This window comes from Mobula hypostoma, chromosome 1 (genome assembly GCF_963921235.1).
Source record: "Mobula hypostoma chromosome 1, sMobHyp1.1, whole genome shotgun sequence".
NCBI classification, from domain to species: Eukaryota; Metazoa; Chordata; class Chondrichthyes; order Myliobatiformes; family Myliobatidae; genus Mobula; species Mobula hypostoma.
Window position 1 is genome coordinate 127,752,771 of NC_086097.1, and position 15,732 is coordinate 127,768,502.

The following is a 15,732-nucleotide window of genomic DNA, read 5'->3' on the forward strand; positions in this document are numbered from 1 at the left end:
GGAAGTAGAAAAAACAGATGTCTTTGTTCTTGTCATGTGGTAAAAGGAATGAAAGTCAATATTTTGAGAAACTCAGCAGGCCGGGCATCATCGATGGAAAAGAGCAAACAATCAATGTTTTGGGTGGAGGACCTGATGAAGGGTCTCGGCCTGAGATGTCAACTGTTTACTCTTTTCCATAAAGCATGCCTAGACTGATGAGTTCCTCCAGCAATTCATGTGTGTTGCTTTGGAACTCCAGCATCTGCAGATTTTCTTGTGTCTCTTGATTTTGTGAAACTGTTCTGTGCCCTCCATTTTGTGAACTGGTTTTGCTCAGGAATTGCAGGATCATGCCAATTAAAAACAAACATAATGATACCCCTACTGATATCTGCTGAACAAAAGACAATTCCCAAATAAGAAGTTATTTGTGAAATGTTCTTTGGTAAAATAGAGCATGCAGGTTTATGAATAGAGCACTCTGTGTCTGTGATTTGAAATAACTTTGATCTAGCAACTGGCTGATCTGGCTAAGTTGGTTTGAACTAGTCTGTATCAGGGAGGACAAAGGAAGAGACATGAAGTACAGGTCGTACTTGGGAGAAGGGCAATAAAGTGATGCTGCCTTGGACCAGAGCTAATGAAAGGCTGACATACACAATAGCCAGATGGGCTAGAGCCAACAAAATCCAAACACAACAGTTTGAATTGATAAGGAAAGAGAATAAGAATGAGGGGCTCTGGATGCAAAGCAGTGAGAACTCTGGAGTCGAAGTATCATAAGAAAGAATGCCATACCAAGAGCAGAAAACAAAGGATCAATCATTTAGCCAATAGAAGTCCCCTATTTCAGTGTTATAAGTTGGAGTGAGTATTGGTACAAAGGGAACAATAGAATTCATGGCTTAAATTGTCAGCCTGAGGTCAACGTAATTTATGTTACTAATTGCATAGAGACAATAAAGTGCAATTTTTGATTGAATTAATTAAGATTCATGTAGTGATCTGAATAACCTAGGTCGGTTTGTTATAGGTCAACAGGCTGGTCAATATTGACTTGTACTGAGAAGATAAAGAGTATGGAACACAACTAAAACGGTGAACAAGTGTCAGTAAGTGGCAACACAGTACAAGCCACACATTCTAGGCACATAATGTTAATGATGGGGCTGAGATGGGGGAGGACTGGATTTTATTTTCTGCAAGGTGAAAAAAAGATTCACATTACAAAGAACAGATAAAATTATGAGATCTCCTAAGTATCATTTTCTATCTCAGTCCAAAATAAGCATAGGTAAAATTCTTTACAGTGCTCTATGAATGCTACACATATGACAAGCCAGTATCATAGCACTGCTTTAATAGCTCATTGTTATACTCGGAAGAGGTTTGCCTGCTTTCTTGGTGTTTTTAATCTATTATGCCTTTATTTTCAGTTTGCTCTGCATAACTGAGAAAACAATAAGTGCTGATATTTCTGGTTAGTTAGCTTTTGCTTGAGATTACAACAGGCTGGCAGGCTTCAGTCTTAGTTTTAACCAATACATAATTTCAGTAAATCTTAACAGTGGCAACCAAACTGAAGTACATATTACCTGTTACAGCTATTAGTGCACCGAAGAGCTTTATCAAGGCTAGTACAAAGGAAATTCCAAAATATCCTGTCAATGAAAACACAAATGCATATCCATATGTCTCCAGTAGATGCTGCAAAACAAACATGGAAACCAGATATTATTCCAATGATTCAAAACTACAGTGTAAGGATTTATTCTATAAAGTCAAACACTAAACATTAAAGTATACTTGAAGCTTGTTAAGTAGCAGTTTTTGGAAGAGTAAAATTTCAAGCGAAGTCAATAAACAAATTAGTAGTTATTATTACTATTTACAATGAAATCAAAACAGCTGGCAGTCATATCCAAAATAAGGATCCGCACTAAGTACTTAAATAGTATTCAAAACATTACCAGGCCTGATAAATCAGTAAGTAGTGATTAAGTGGTATCAAGTCTCTACTTTTATACTTGTAAATCAAAGAAGGGAGTTTGAAATTTAAGAAACCATACAAAGGTTATTGAATTTAATAAGGTAACAATATCGACATTAAAGGTTAGGAATTACAGTCACCTGGAATAATAGAAATTTTGAGATTGTCTAGATTATCTGAAGTTAGTTGTGAACATGTAGCAGTGGGTTCTGACTGGTTGTATTGAGAAGGGGTATGCTTGGTGGGCTGGAGGACAAACTCACCCTGCAATGCTGGCCCATATTCACTGCTTAAAAGACACCGATTCTCATGGTCTGACAACTCTTTAACTAAAGAGGTTTCTAAGAGACAGAACTATGGGTGGTTAGAGTTAACTATGGATGGTTAAGGTTAACTCTGAAAGAGAATGTCACTAAGAAGCAAGCAGGATCACTGTGAAATTAAAATAGCTAATCCACCTCCCAGTATAACAATCTACTAGAGGACTGTAGCCAGTCGAACAGCATTTGTGGGTGGAAAGGAAACATGCACAATTCTTTTCTCATCGCAGATTGTTTGCGGCTCCAGATTCCAGTACCTACAACCTCTTGTGTCTCCAACTTCTTGAGTAATCTGGACTAAAGTTGAAACAATGAAGGATGCTTGACAGTTATGGCAGGGCTTGAATGCAATCACCCCTTGTAAAGTAAAATCAAGCGACATAGGTGGCAATAGGGCTTTGCTTCCAAATAAGTTTAATGTCTTCTATGTTTGTTTTGACTGTCAAAACATGGAGGAACCATCACAGACTCCCACAGATCCCGATGTCCCTGTGATTGCAGTCTTTGAGGCTGACGTGAGAGCACCCTTCAGGAGGGTGAGCTCGCACAAAGCATCTAGCCCAGATGGGGTAGCTGATCAAGCACTAAAGACTTGTGCTGATCAACAGGCTGGAGTGCTCACTGAGATCTTTAACCTTTCACTGGCAGGCTGAGATACCTACCTGCTTTAATCAGGTTTAAATTATACTGGTGGCTAAAAACATGGTAACTTGCCTCAATGACTATCATTCAGTAGCATTTAGATCCGCAATGATGAAGTGTTTTGAGAGATTGGTGATGAAACATCAACTCCTGCCTGAAAAGGGATTTGGATCTGCTCCAACTTGCCTACCAGCACAATGGGTCCACAGCAGATGCCAACTCATTGGGTCTTCACTCAACCGTGGAACATTTGGACAGCAAAGATGCAGACAACAGGATGCCCTTTATGACTATAGCTCGACATTCAATACTATCATCTGCTTAAGACTAATTAACAAGCTTCAAGACCTTGGCCTCAATACCTCTGTGCAATGGATTCTCGATTTTCTCACTTGCAGACCCTAGCCAGTTTGGGTTGGCAACAACATGTCCTCCACAATCTCCTTCAGCACAGGTGCACCAGCTCCTGTGCTTAGTCTTCTGCTCTATTCACTTTACACTTATGACTGCATGGCTAAGCACAGCTCCAATGCCATATTTAAATTTGCTGACAATGCCACTGTCAGAGGTCAAATGAAAGGTGGTGACATATCAGCATATAGGAGGGAGTTTGAAAATCTGGCTGAGTGGTGCCACAACAAAAACTTCTTACTCAATGTCAGTAAGACCAAGGAGCTGATTATTGACTTCAGGAGGAGGAAACTAGAGATCCATGAGCCAGTCCTCATCAGGCAATCAGAGGTGGAGTGAGTCAGCAACTCTAAATTCTCAGCGTTATCATTTCAAAGGACCTGTCCTGGCCCAGCACACAAGTGCAATTACGAAGAAAGCACAACAGCATCTCTACTTGTGTAGATTCGGCATAAAGTCTAAAACTCTGACAAATTTCTATAGATATGTGGTGGAGAGTATATTGACTGGCTGCATCACAGCCTGTTATGGAAACACCAATGCCCTTGAATGGAATATAATACAAAAAGTAGTGGATAGGCCCCAATGCATCATGGGTAAAAACCTCCCCACCAATGAGCAAATTTAAATGGAGCATTGTCACAGGAAAGCAGCATCCATCACAAAGGACCCCCACCACCCAGGAAGGACATGCTCTCTTCTCACTGCTGCCATCAGGAAGGTGGTACAGGAGCCCTGGGACTCTCACCACCAGGTTCAGGAACAGTTATCACCTCTCAACCATCAGGCTCTTGAACCAGTGTGGATAACTTCACTTGCCCATCACTGAAATGTTCCCACAACCTATGGACTCACTATCTCAAGTTTTTAATATTTATTGCTTATTTATTATTACTATTTGTTCTTTCTTTTTGTATTTGTACAGTTTGTTGTCGTTTTCATACTGGTTGTATGCCTAGTTGGTACAATCTTTCATTGTTTCTACTATGGTTATTGTGGCGCGTGACCAAGTGGTTAGGGCGTTGGACTAGTGATCTGAAGGTCGTGGGTTCGAGCTTCGGCCAAGGCAGCGTGTGTCCTTGAGCAAGGCACTTAACCACACAATGCTCCAGTCTACCCAGCTGAGAATGGGTACCGGCAAAAATTACGATAGACTGGCGTCCTATCCGGGGGGAGTCTCGTACTCTCAGTCGCTTCATGCCATGGAAACCAGCATAAACACCGGCCTGATGGGCCACAAGGTTTGTGACAAACTTTAATTTAATTATGAGTTTTATTGGATTTATTGAGTATGCCCACAAAAATAAATCACATAGATAGTGACATATATGTACTTTGATAATAAATTTACTTTGAACTTTGAAGTTGAGCGCATTTCATCTTTTTTGCATCTATTGAAACTGGGTCTTGGGTCAATTTTGGGAGTCATTTAAATGATAACATTTCAATTAACACCTGCAGTTTTGTAATTAACTTGTATTTCTCTCATGCCATTGCTGTTTAGCCATAGGGAAAACGACAACAGTGTGCCAATTGTTTAATGAACCTGTGGAATGCAGACTGATTGATGCTGAAGTCCCCTGAATCAGTGTGGAGAAAGTCAACGTCAAATGGCTCAAGGCCTAAAGTAATACAGAAAACTCATAGCATTCCTAGAACTCGACTTGAAGTCACCTTAAAACACTCAGCACAATGTGCTGCTGCAAGAAATTTTTTCATTGCATTTAAATGTACTTGTCCATGTGACAGGGCATCCAAGATTCTGGGGAGAAAGCAGGAGAATGGGGTTGATGGGGATAATGAGTTAGCCATGATGGAATTGTCTAATTCCGCTCCTATACCTTATGGTTAAAAAAAGTCCATTTTGACTCATCCAGGTATCCAAACAAATTAATATTAGACATGTAAAATAAACTGAACACTGTCAGTGGTTAAGGATATCAAGATAAAGATGTGTATGAAGTCTCCGAGGGTAACGTGACCAATTTTCTTTAAAATCCATAAGCTAATCCCCTCTCTCTTCAAAGTAACATAACAGGCGCCAGTGATGCAGAAGGGCATGACCTGAACTAATCACTGGTTATTGAGCATAACAAGAAAAAACACAAAAGAATAAACAAACTTCTCATGTAGAGCAATAAATAAATAAAATATTTTAAACTGGACCACTACGATCTCTGTCTATAGAACTCATTACTTTGGTAAAGCAACGAACAAAATCAAAGTCCAGACCCACCCCATATGTTTTCTCTTCTCCCGACCCTTTGGGTAGAAGACGCTAAAGCCTGAAAGCACAAACTACTAGGCCCAAGGACAGCTTCTATCCCACAGTTATAAGACAAATGAACTGTTGCCTAGTATCTTACAACATACCTTGCCATTGCAGTGGCACCTAATTGCCTGTCTACAGTGCACTTTCTCTGTAACTGTAATATTTCATTCTGTTATTGTTTACTCTTGTACTACCTCACTGCACTGATGTAATGAAACTCTCTTTTAGGTCGTATGCAAAACAAAATATTTCACCATCCCTCAGTACCTATGACAATAATAAAACCAATTTACCATGTTCACTAGATCCTGTGTATCAAAGTTTAAAGCCCCGTGGCAGGAGGCCACTGAAATAACAGAAGCAGGTTCTGCAAAAGTGCCATGATGCTGGAATGGAACAGAACAGACTCAATGTTCCAGTCTACATTAAAAAAAATGGTTAAATCAGATTTGTGACCAAATGAACATATAACAGAATGGGCCCTTCAGCCCTCGATTTGTGGTAATCTTTTAACCTATTCTACAATCAATCAAATCCTTCCTTCTGACATTCCCTCCTCATTAGACATGTCCTCGAATCCAGGCAACGTCCTAGTAAATCTCCTCTGTGCCCTCTCTAAATCTTCACATCCTTCCTATAATGAGGCAACCACAAATGAATACAATACTTCAAGCATGGTCTAGTCAGAGTTTTATAGAACTGCAACATTACCTCATGGCTGTTGAACTCCATTTCCCTAACTAATGGAGATCAACACACCTTACACATCTTCTTAACCACCCTATCAACTGGCATGGCACCTTTGAGGGATCTCTGGACACGGATCCCAAAATCACTCTGTTCCTCCACACTGCTAAGAATCCTGCCGTTAATTGTGTATTCGGCCTTCAAGTTCAACCTTCCAAAGTGTGTTACTTCACACTTTTCCTACTAAACTCCATCTCAGCCCAGCACAGCACCCTGTCAGTGTCCAGCTGTAACCCATAACAACCTTCCACAATACCATCTTTGTATCATCTGCAAATGTATAAACCCAGTAAGATTGAATGAGTACAGAGAAAATTTACAAGGATGTTGCTGAAATTTGAGGACCTGAGTTATCAGGAAAGGATGAACAGGTTTGGACTTTATCCGCTGGAACATAGAAGAACGAGGGGAGATTTGACAGAGGTATACAAAATTATGAGGGGTATAGATAGAGTAAATGCAAGCAGGCTTTTTCTGCTTAAGTTTGCTGATACCAGGATTAGAGGTCATAGGTTAAGGGTGAAAGGTGAAATATTTCAAGAGAAATCTGAGAGGGAGCTTCTTCACTCAGAACAGTACGGAACGATGGAAATGGGGGATGTGGATTTGATAGCAACACTTAAGAGAAGTTTGTATAGGTACTTAGATGGGAGGGGTATGGAGGACTATGGTCCAGGTGTGGGTCGATGGGACTTGCAGAAGAACAGTTTGAAAGATAGGCCGATGGGTCTGTTTCTGTGCAGTAGTGCTTCCACTTCCTCATCCAAGTCATTTCTAAAATCATAATAAGCAAGGTCCTAGACAGACCGGTTAAATAAATGTTTGTACTGGTATAAATGGAAAATATTATAAGCACCTTGGAACTTCAGCTATGACTGAGTGTTTTTTTTTAAACCACTGAGGAACAATAGATTTTGGGCATTAAAAACAATTTCTTTAATTCACAATTATAGATTTAAACTTACTGAATAAGTATTTACTCATCCAATTCCTTTCAAATATCTATCCACAGTCTATTTGTAGCTGCTTAAAAGAGAAGGGTTTATTGTATGAAAGTAACATATTGTACTTCATGCTCAATACATATTATCTTGTACATCAGGATACAAGAAACTGGATCAACATGTCTCCAAAAGGCATCCACAACATTGATGAGGAAGTGCAACTCTGAACCATTAATAAACTATTATATAGAATGTTTTTTTCCCCTAGTTTAAACATCTCAACTTTAAGGATTTACAGATTTGTTATTTAGTTTTATGTCCGCTGACTACATTTGTAATATGGATTACAAAACACACAATCTCTTTCTTTTGAACTGTGTGCATTGAAGTAAATATGTGCAGGTTCACAAACAAAAATAGGGAGTTTTCTGCGGAAAGCTCCATCATAGAGAATTGTGTAGCAAAAAAAAAATTAATAATTCTGGAGATATTCAACAATTCAACCAAGAATGAAACACTACGTGATGGATACTGCACGGACCAGCATATACAATATTTTCTCTTTTGGTGGAGTGTGCTCACTGCTTGATCCGAGTTCAAATCTACCACTCATTAAAATCTAACATTAAATGTTTAATTGCATGAACAAGCGTTGCTAACCTAAGATTAAACACTGGGTGTGGATTTATAATACATTGTAGAAGAATTCCCTTCAATGGATCAATATCACATTACCCACTGAGATAAGGAGGCAAGAACAGCTGTTACAGTTCCCTGCCTGTACTACACCAGTTCATCTAACAGCAGCTTCATTTCCTGCTCTCATTACTTTCTTAAGGACAAGGACAATCAATGATCAGATGTAACTTTGATGCTTGTTTATGAACTAGAATCATTAATTTAATATCATTTTGGCAAAGTCTCCAGATGAGTAATGGTGAGTACATCAGTAAAGGGAAAGCAATGTAACTATTGATGCATTCAAACATTTCACTTTGTTCTGCAAAGTTTTATAGTGGGTCAATTATCATCAGGAGTTCCTATAGACCAATAAAAGGTAAAAATCAAAAAGTGCACACGTAATAATTAACCAAAGATTACCCACCATAATCCTGTTCAACGATTACATCGCATACGAGCAAACTAAATATTTAGTATTGGAAATACAAAGCATTTTAAATGCAACAAGGATGAAGCAGTTCTGCTCATTTAAATCATAAATGTTCAACTGAATGAACATAAACATTGCATTTTCTTTGAACATAGATTTAAAGGCAAATACTCAGACATATTTACATATAGGTAAACCCACTTACCCTAGAACAAAAGACAAAAGCAGGGCCCAGTCCATGGGTACAAACCAAACCCATTAATATATATAGAAAACCTATCGAATAGGAATATAAAACCTAGGAACAAGAGGAGACATGTAGATTAATGAACTCGGATGTGCAGCTGTTCAAAATGAAAGCAGTTGCTTATACTGTTATATAAAACAGAGAACAGTGCAAATGATAAATGTAAGGCAACAAAGGTGCCAAAAGGCAAACACCTGGAACTTTTAAAAAATATATAGTTTGACCCGCATTGCGTTTTAATCAAAACTACAATAAAATATAGTAATACTACATTAGCCAAGGACTACCTAAGAAAAATAATGGTTGATTCTTTGTGTAAAAGTTTGACAAATAAAATAATTCTAATCAGTAGAACACATTTGCATATAGCTGGTGGGTCTCATATGAAATGATATATGTCTAGATATTCTGGTGTGATGCAACAGTGGGGATCTAATAGCCACTTCTGTCATTGACCCCCCCTGTGAAAACTTCATTTGCTTCAGGGGCCATGGGCAAATGTTATATTTCCTAGAACAATTGTGAGGCTCATTTCTGGGAGTCGGCATCCACAGATTCAAATGGACTCATGCTAGGACTTAGCTGGTGGTGGGAAAAGAATGTGGTGTAAAGCTGCATAATGGAAGCAGGCATTTTGGAAGTTGGCAGCTGAATGGTAATAGTGGGCTAGAGTTTGAGGAAAGATTAAGTGAAAAGTTCAGGGTCACAACCAAGATTCATTCAACATGTATTTTGGGGTGGGGGGGTAGGAAAGCACCTTACAGCCTATAGGAGTCAATACTGAACTTAACAATTCAAATAATTATCTACTTCAGTCTTGAATCTCATTTTCCAACATTCAGTCATCTCTTTCTTCAGATTTCACTTGCTCCTTCCAGTTTATTTCTTTATCACCTTCTTTCAGTTATCATCATCACATTTAATTCGTTCACTCCTGGTCTCCACCCAACATAGTCTTCGCCACCTTCTTCCCCTTCTCTCCAAATTAAACTTCATTACTTGTATATTTCTCATGATGCAGGTCAGATTCGGATTCATATATCACATGTACGTTGAAACAGACAGTAAAATGCATCATTTGCTTCAACATCCAACGCAACCTAACAATATGATAGGGACCACCGGCACAATCACCACGCATTCCAGCGCTTAACATAGTATGCCCACAATTCCCTGCAGAGCAACCCAGAATGCAAGCAACAAAAGAGCAACAGCAAGATGAGCTCTGTTTCTCCCTCCCACCCAACGCACACGCACAGTCGTCCAACACCAGTACCAGCCATCTTTGGCCTCCAGCGGACTTGTGGATTCAAGGCACAAAACATCGAATTCCCCAACAGACTCGCAGAGACTTGCAGCCCCAGGCTTCCGCAGACTTTCTGACTTCTGATTAACCATTGGGCTTCCATCTTTAGTACAGACCCCAGGACTTGCCAATGACGATGAATGAAAACCCTAGATGAGGACCCTGAATACCAGGCCTCAAACTCTGGTTTTGCTGATTCATGTACCAAGGGGGTCACTGGCGTCACGCCTCCTACCTGCACAGAATTCGAATCCTGGAACCTGCCAATAACTCGTTGACCTGGGAGGGCCAACTAACCCTCATACTTGCTGGTCTGCCGGCCCGATATTCAACTACATATGTCCCATGCCTGCGTGGCTGGCCTTCGAATGTGGAGCAAAGGCATAGATTCTGGTCTGACCTCTAATTCCCTAAAACAGCCTCTTTGGGATGTGGGCAAAAACTGGAGCAGCTCGAGGAAACCTACACAGACATAGGTAGAATGGAACAAGGTTAGGGTTTCTCTTACTCTGCATTCAACATAATTTTATAATTCCTGGTAGATAATTATGCCATTTAATTATAATGAAAATTTCTGTTTTCCATTAATCAACTACCACTCCCACCTCATCCCCTGAAAAAAGGGTTTAGCTGAAAATGTAAACTCTGTTCTCAAAGCTGTTTACAATTCTACTCATCAAGTATTGCTCCTTATAAGAATAGCTCTGTAACAATATGTCCAAACAAAATGGGCAATTTCATGGTGAACCTCTAACAGTGCAGGGCCTTATTACCAAAGACTCTCCCTAAAGCTTCTTTTGCATAATAATAACAACATGATGCATCCAAGCAAGCAAAATAAATCCCACTCACAAAATGAGTTAAAAAAAAAATTACTATCATCTGAGTCATGTTTCCTGACTTAGCCAGGACAGCCAAATGATCAGGACAATCTGAATGTGTTTGAGACATTCAGAACTATAAAAGTTCAGAAGTTGTAAAAATACTACAAAAAAAAAAGCAAACTAAGACACTCAAACACTGATTGGTGGCTGGGTTGAGTTGTTCTCCGATCATGGCAATTTACTTGCAACCCTTTCATCACCATGCGAGGAGTCATCGTGCGGCAAACTTTTCGTGCGTTGTGGTCTGGGGCATGACTTCAGGATTGAAGGACGTCCATTTAGAAAAGAGATGCAGAGAAATTACTTTAATTGTGTCCTCTTGTCCTAGGCTCCTCTACCACGGGAAATAACTTTGCCATATCTCAGGCGTTTTAACTTGCAGAATGTTTCTATGAGATCCCTCCCCTCATTCTCCTAAACTCCAGGGAATACAGCCTAAGAGTTACCAGACGTTCCTCATACGGTAACCATTTCATTCCTGGAATCATTCTTTTGAATCTTCTCTGAACCCTCTCCAATGTCAGTATATCTTTTCTAAAATAAGAGCCCAAAACTGCACACAATACTCCAAGTGTGGTCTCATGATTGCCTACAGAGCCTCAACATCACATCCCTGCTCTTACATTGTATATCTCTAGAAATGAATGCCAACATTGCATTTGCCTTCTTCACCACCAATTCAACCTGGAGGTTAACCTTTAAGGTATCCTGCAGAAGGACTCCCAAGTCCCTTTGCACCTCTGCATTTTGAATTCTCTCCCCATCTAAATAATAGTCTGCCCATTTATTTCTTCCACCAAAGTGCATGACCATGCACTTTACAATATTGTATTTCATTTGCCACTTCTTTGCCCATTCATCTAAACTATCTAAGTCTCTCTGTAGGTTCTCTTGTTTCCTCAACACTACCCACTCCTCCACCTATCTTTGTATCATCGGCAAATGTAGCCACAAATCCATTAATCCCATAGTCCAAATCATTGACATATATCGTAAAAAGCAGCGGCCCCAACATCGACCCTTGTGGAACTCCACTGGTAACTGGCAGCCAGCCAAAATAGGATCCCTTTATTCCCATTCTTGTTTTCTGCCAATCAGCCAATGCTCCACCCATGCTCATAACTCTCCTGTAATTTCATGGGCTCTTATCTTGCTAAGCAGCCTCATGTGCAGCACCTTGTCAAAGGCCTTCTGAAAATCCAAGTACACCACATCTACTGCATCTCCTTCATTTACCCTGCATGTAATTTCCTCAAAAAGTTGTAGTAGGTTAGTCAGGCAGGATTTTCCTTTCAGGAAACCATGCTGGCTTTGGCCCATGTTGTCACATGCCTCCAGGTATTCCATTATCTTATTCCTAACAATCGATTCCAACAACTTCCCAACCACTGATGTCAGGGTAACAGGTCTATAAGTTTCCTTTCTGCTGCCTCCCACCCTTCTTAAATAGCAGAGTAACATTTACAATTTTCCAGTCATCCGGTACAATGCCAGATGATTCTTGAAAGATCATTGTAAATGCCTCTGCAATCTCTCCAGCTACTTCCTTCAGAACCCGAAGGTGCATTCCATCAGGTCCAGGAGATTTATTAAGCCCATTAAGCTTTCTAAGCACCTTCTCAGTCGTAATTTTCACTGCACATACTTTAGTTCTTTGACACTCTTCAATGTCCGGTATACTGCAGATATCTTCCACTGCAGACTGATGCAAAATATGCAATCAGTTCCTCTGACATCTCTGCGTTTCTCATTACAATATCTCCAGCGTCATTTTCTATTGGTCCTATATCTACACTCAACTCTCTTTTACCCTTTATGTACTTAAAAAAGCTTTTAGTATCTTCTCTGATATTAGTTGCCAGCTTCCTTTCGTAATTCATCTTTTCCTTCTTAATGACCTACTTAGTTTCCTTCTGCAAGTTTCTAAAAAGCTTCCCAATCCTCTATCTTTCCACTAACTTTGGCTTCCTTGTATGCCCTCTCTTTTGCTTTTACTTTGGCTTTGACTTCACCTCTCAGCCACAGTAGTGTCCTCTTTCCATTCGAAAATCTCTTCTAATGTGGAATACACCTGACTTGCACTCCCCTCATTTTTCGCAGAAACTCTAGTCATTGCTTCTCTGCTGTCCTTCCTGCTAGTGTCCTTTTCCAGTCAACCTTGGCCAGTTACCCTCTCATGCCATTGTAATTTCCTTTATTCCACTGAAATACTGACACATTGGAATTTAGTTTCTCCTTCTCAAATTTCAAAGTGAACTTGATCATATTGTGCTCACTGTTCCCTAAGGGTTCCTTAACCTTAAGCTATCTTATCACTGCACAACACCCAATCCAGCACAGCCGATCCCCTAGTGGACTCAACACAAGCTGTTCTAAAAAGTCATCCATTTGCAAGTAAATTGTCAAGATTGGAGAGCAACTTAACACAACCACTGATAAAAATATTAAACATTTGTGAAAGTATTTGAAAGTGCTCCTTTAAAAATAGTCTCAATTAACAATGAGTGACTAAAATATACTCATACGGTTCATAAAAAAACCCAGCACTGCTACAGAAAATGAGGTTAAATCGAAATAGAGCAATGGTAGGGTACTCATTAATGTGGTGCTTCAACACCCATATGGAAATTTGTCTCCACATTTTTAAACAAGTTTTTCATTTTCCTAATATACCTTCTCTTACATAAATGTCAGAAACAGGAAGGGAGCAATCACTATTTCGAGTATTCTACAGACCTCTAACAGCGACAGAGACAATGAGGGACAGATCAAGGGGCAGATTTTGGAAAGGTGCAAAAATAACAAGGTTGTTATCATGGATGACCTCAACTTCTCTAATACTGATTTGCATCCCCTTAATGCAAAAGGATTATATGCGGTATTGGTTAGGTGTGTCCGGGAAGCATTCCTGACATAATATGTAGACAACCCAACTTGAGGAAAGGCGCTACTGAATCTGGTGCTAGGCAATAAACCAAGTCAGGTCTACAGGTGGGTGAACATTTCAGGGACAGTGACCACAACTCCCTGACCTTTACCATAGCCTTGGAGAGGAATGGGAGCAGATGGGATGGGGAAGTATTTAACTAGGGGAAGGAGGAATTATGATGCCATTAGGCAGGATCTTGGGAGCATTAATATAGGTTTCTCCCATTGAGGCAGCGAAAGGTGGTAGACTGAAGGAAACATGGTTTACAAAACATGTGGTACATCTACTCAAAAGGAAGAAGGTTTAACATTTTAGGAAGCAAGGATCAGAAAGGGCTCTCAAGAGTTCCAAGGCAGCCAGGAAGGAGCTGTTAGAAAGGGGCATGAGAAGGCTTCGGTGAGTGGGATAAAGGAAAACTCTAAGCCATTTTACATACATATGAAGAACAGGAGGACGACTAAAGGTAAAACCAATAAAAAGAAACGTGCTTGAAGTTGGAGGAGGTAGGGGAGGTCCTTAATGAAAACTTTACTTCAGTGTTCACCAGTGAGAGGCACCTTGACATTTGTGAGGACAGAGTAAAACAGGCTGATTTGTCTGAAGATGTCAAGGTTAAGGAAGAGGATTGTTGGAACTTTTGAAACACATTAAGATAAATAAGTCCCTGGGCTGGATAGGACATACTCCAGGTTACTATGGGAAGTGAGGGAAGAGATTACTGTACCTTTGGTAATGACTTCTGTATCCTCAGTGGCAACAGAAGTGCCAGAAGATGAAAGGTCGGTAAATGTTATTCCTTTGTTCAAGAATGGTAGTAGGAATAATCCTGAGAATTTCAAACCAGTGAGTCTTATTTCAGTGGTGGGCAAGCAATAGGAGAAGATTCTTGGAGATGGTATTTACGAGAATTTGGAGAAGTATAATTTGATTACAGATAGTCAGCATGGCTTTGTGAGGGACAGGTTATGTCCCAAGAGCCTGACTGAATTCTTTGAGGATGTGACGAAGCACATTGAAGAGAGAGCAATGGATCCAATGGTTATGGATTTTAGGAAGGCATTTGATAAGGTTCCCTATGGTAAGCTCATTCAGAAAGTCAGGAAACATGGAATACAGGGAAACTTGGCAGTGTGAATTCAGACAACACACATCAAAGTTGCTGGTGAACGCAGCAGGCCAGGCAGCATCTGTAGGAAGAGGTGCAGTCGACGTTTCAGGCCGAGACCCTTCGTCAGGACTAACTGAAGGAAGAGTGAGTAAGGAATTTGAAAGTTGGAGGCAGAGGGGGAGATCCAAAATGATAGGAGAAGACAGGAGGGGGAGGGATAGAGCCAAGAGCTGGACAGGTGATTGGCAAAGGGGATACGAGAGGATCATTGGACAGGAGGCCCGGGAAGAAAGACAAGGGGGGGGACCCAGAGGATGGGCAAGGGGTATATTCAGAGGGACAGAGGGAGAAAAAGGAGAGTGAGAGAAAGAATGTGTGCATAAAAATAAGTAACAGATGGGGTACGAGGGGGAGGTGGGACCTTAGCGGAAGTTAGGGAAGTCGATGTTCATGCCATCAGGTTGGAGGCTACCCAGACGGAATATAAGGTGTTGTTCCTCCAACCTGAGTGTGGCTTCATCTTTACAGTAGAGGAGGCCGTGGATAGACATATCAGAAAGGGAATGGGATGTGGAATTAAAATGTGTGGCCACTGGGAGATCCTGCTTTCTCTGGCAGACAGAGCGTAGATGTTCAGCAAAGCGGTCTTCCAGTCTGCGTCGGGTCTCACCAATATATAAAAGGCCACATCGGGAGCACCAGACGCAGTATATCACCCCAGTCGACTCACAGGTGAAGTGTTGCCTCACCTGGAAGGACTGTTTGGGGCCCTGAATGGTGGTAAGGGAGGAAGTGTAAGGGCATGTGTAGCACTTGTTCTGCTTACACGGATAAGTGCC

At 40.5% G+C, this 15,732-nt stretch overlaps 1 protein-coding gene across 1 annotated transcript in view; it reads right to left on the reverse strand.

The window, feature by feature from the left end:
• slc35b3 (solute carrier family 35 member B3) overlaps positions 1–15,732 on the reverse strand; it is a 55,809-nt gene that overhangs the window by 7,149 nt on the left and 32,928 nt on the right. Inside the window, exons 6-7 of the mRNA XM_063055638.1 lie at positions 8,625–8,717; positions 1,578–1,689 (exon numbers count right to left, since the gene is read on the reverse strand). Of these exons, the coding sequence (XP_062911708.1) occupies positions 1,578–1,689; positions 8,625–8,717 (205 nt within the window). The remainder of the gene's footprint in view (positions 1–1,577; positions 1,690–8,624; positions 8,718–15,732) is intronic.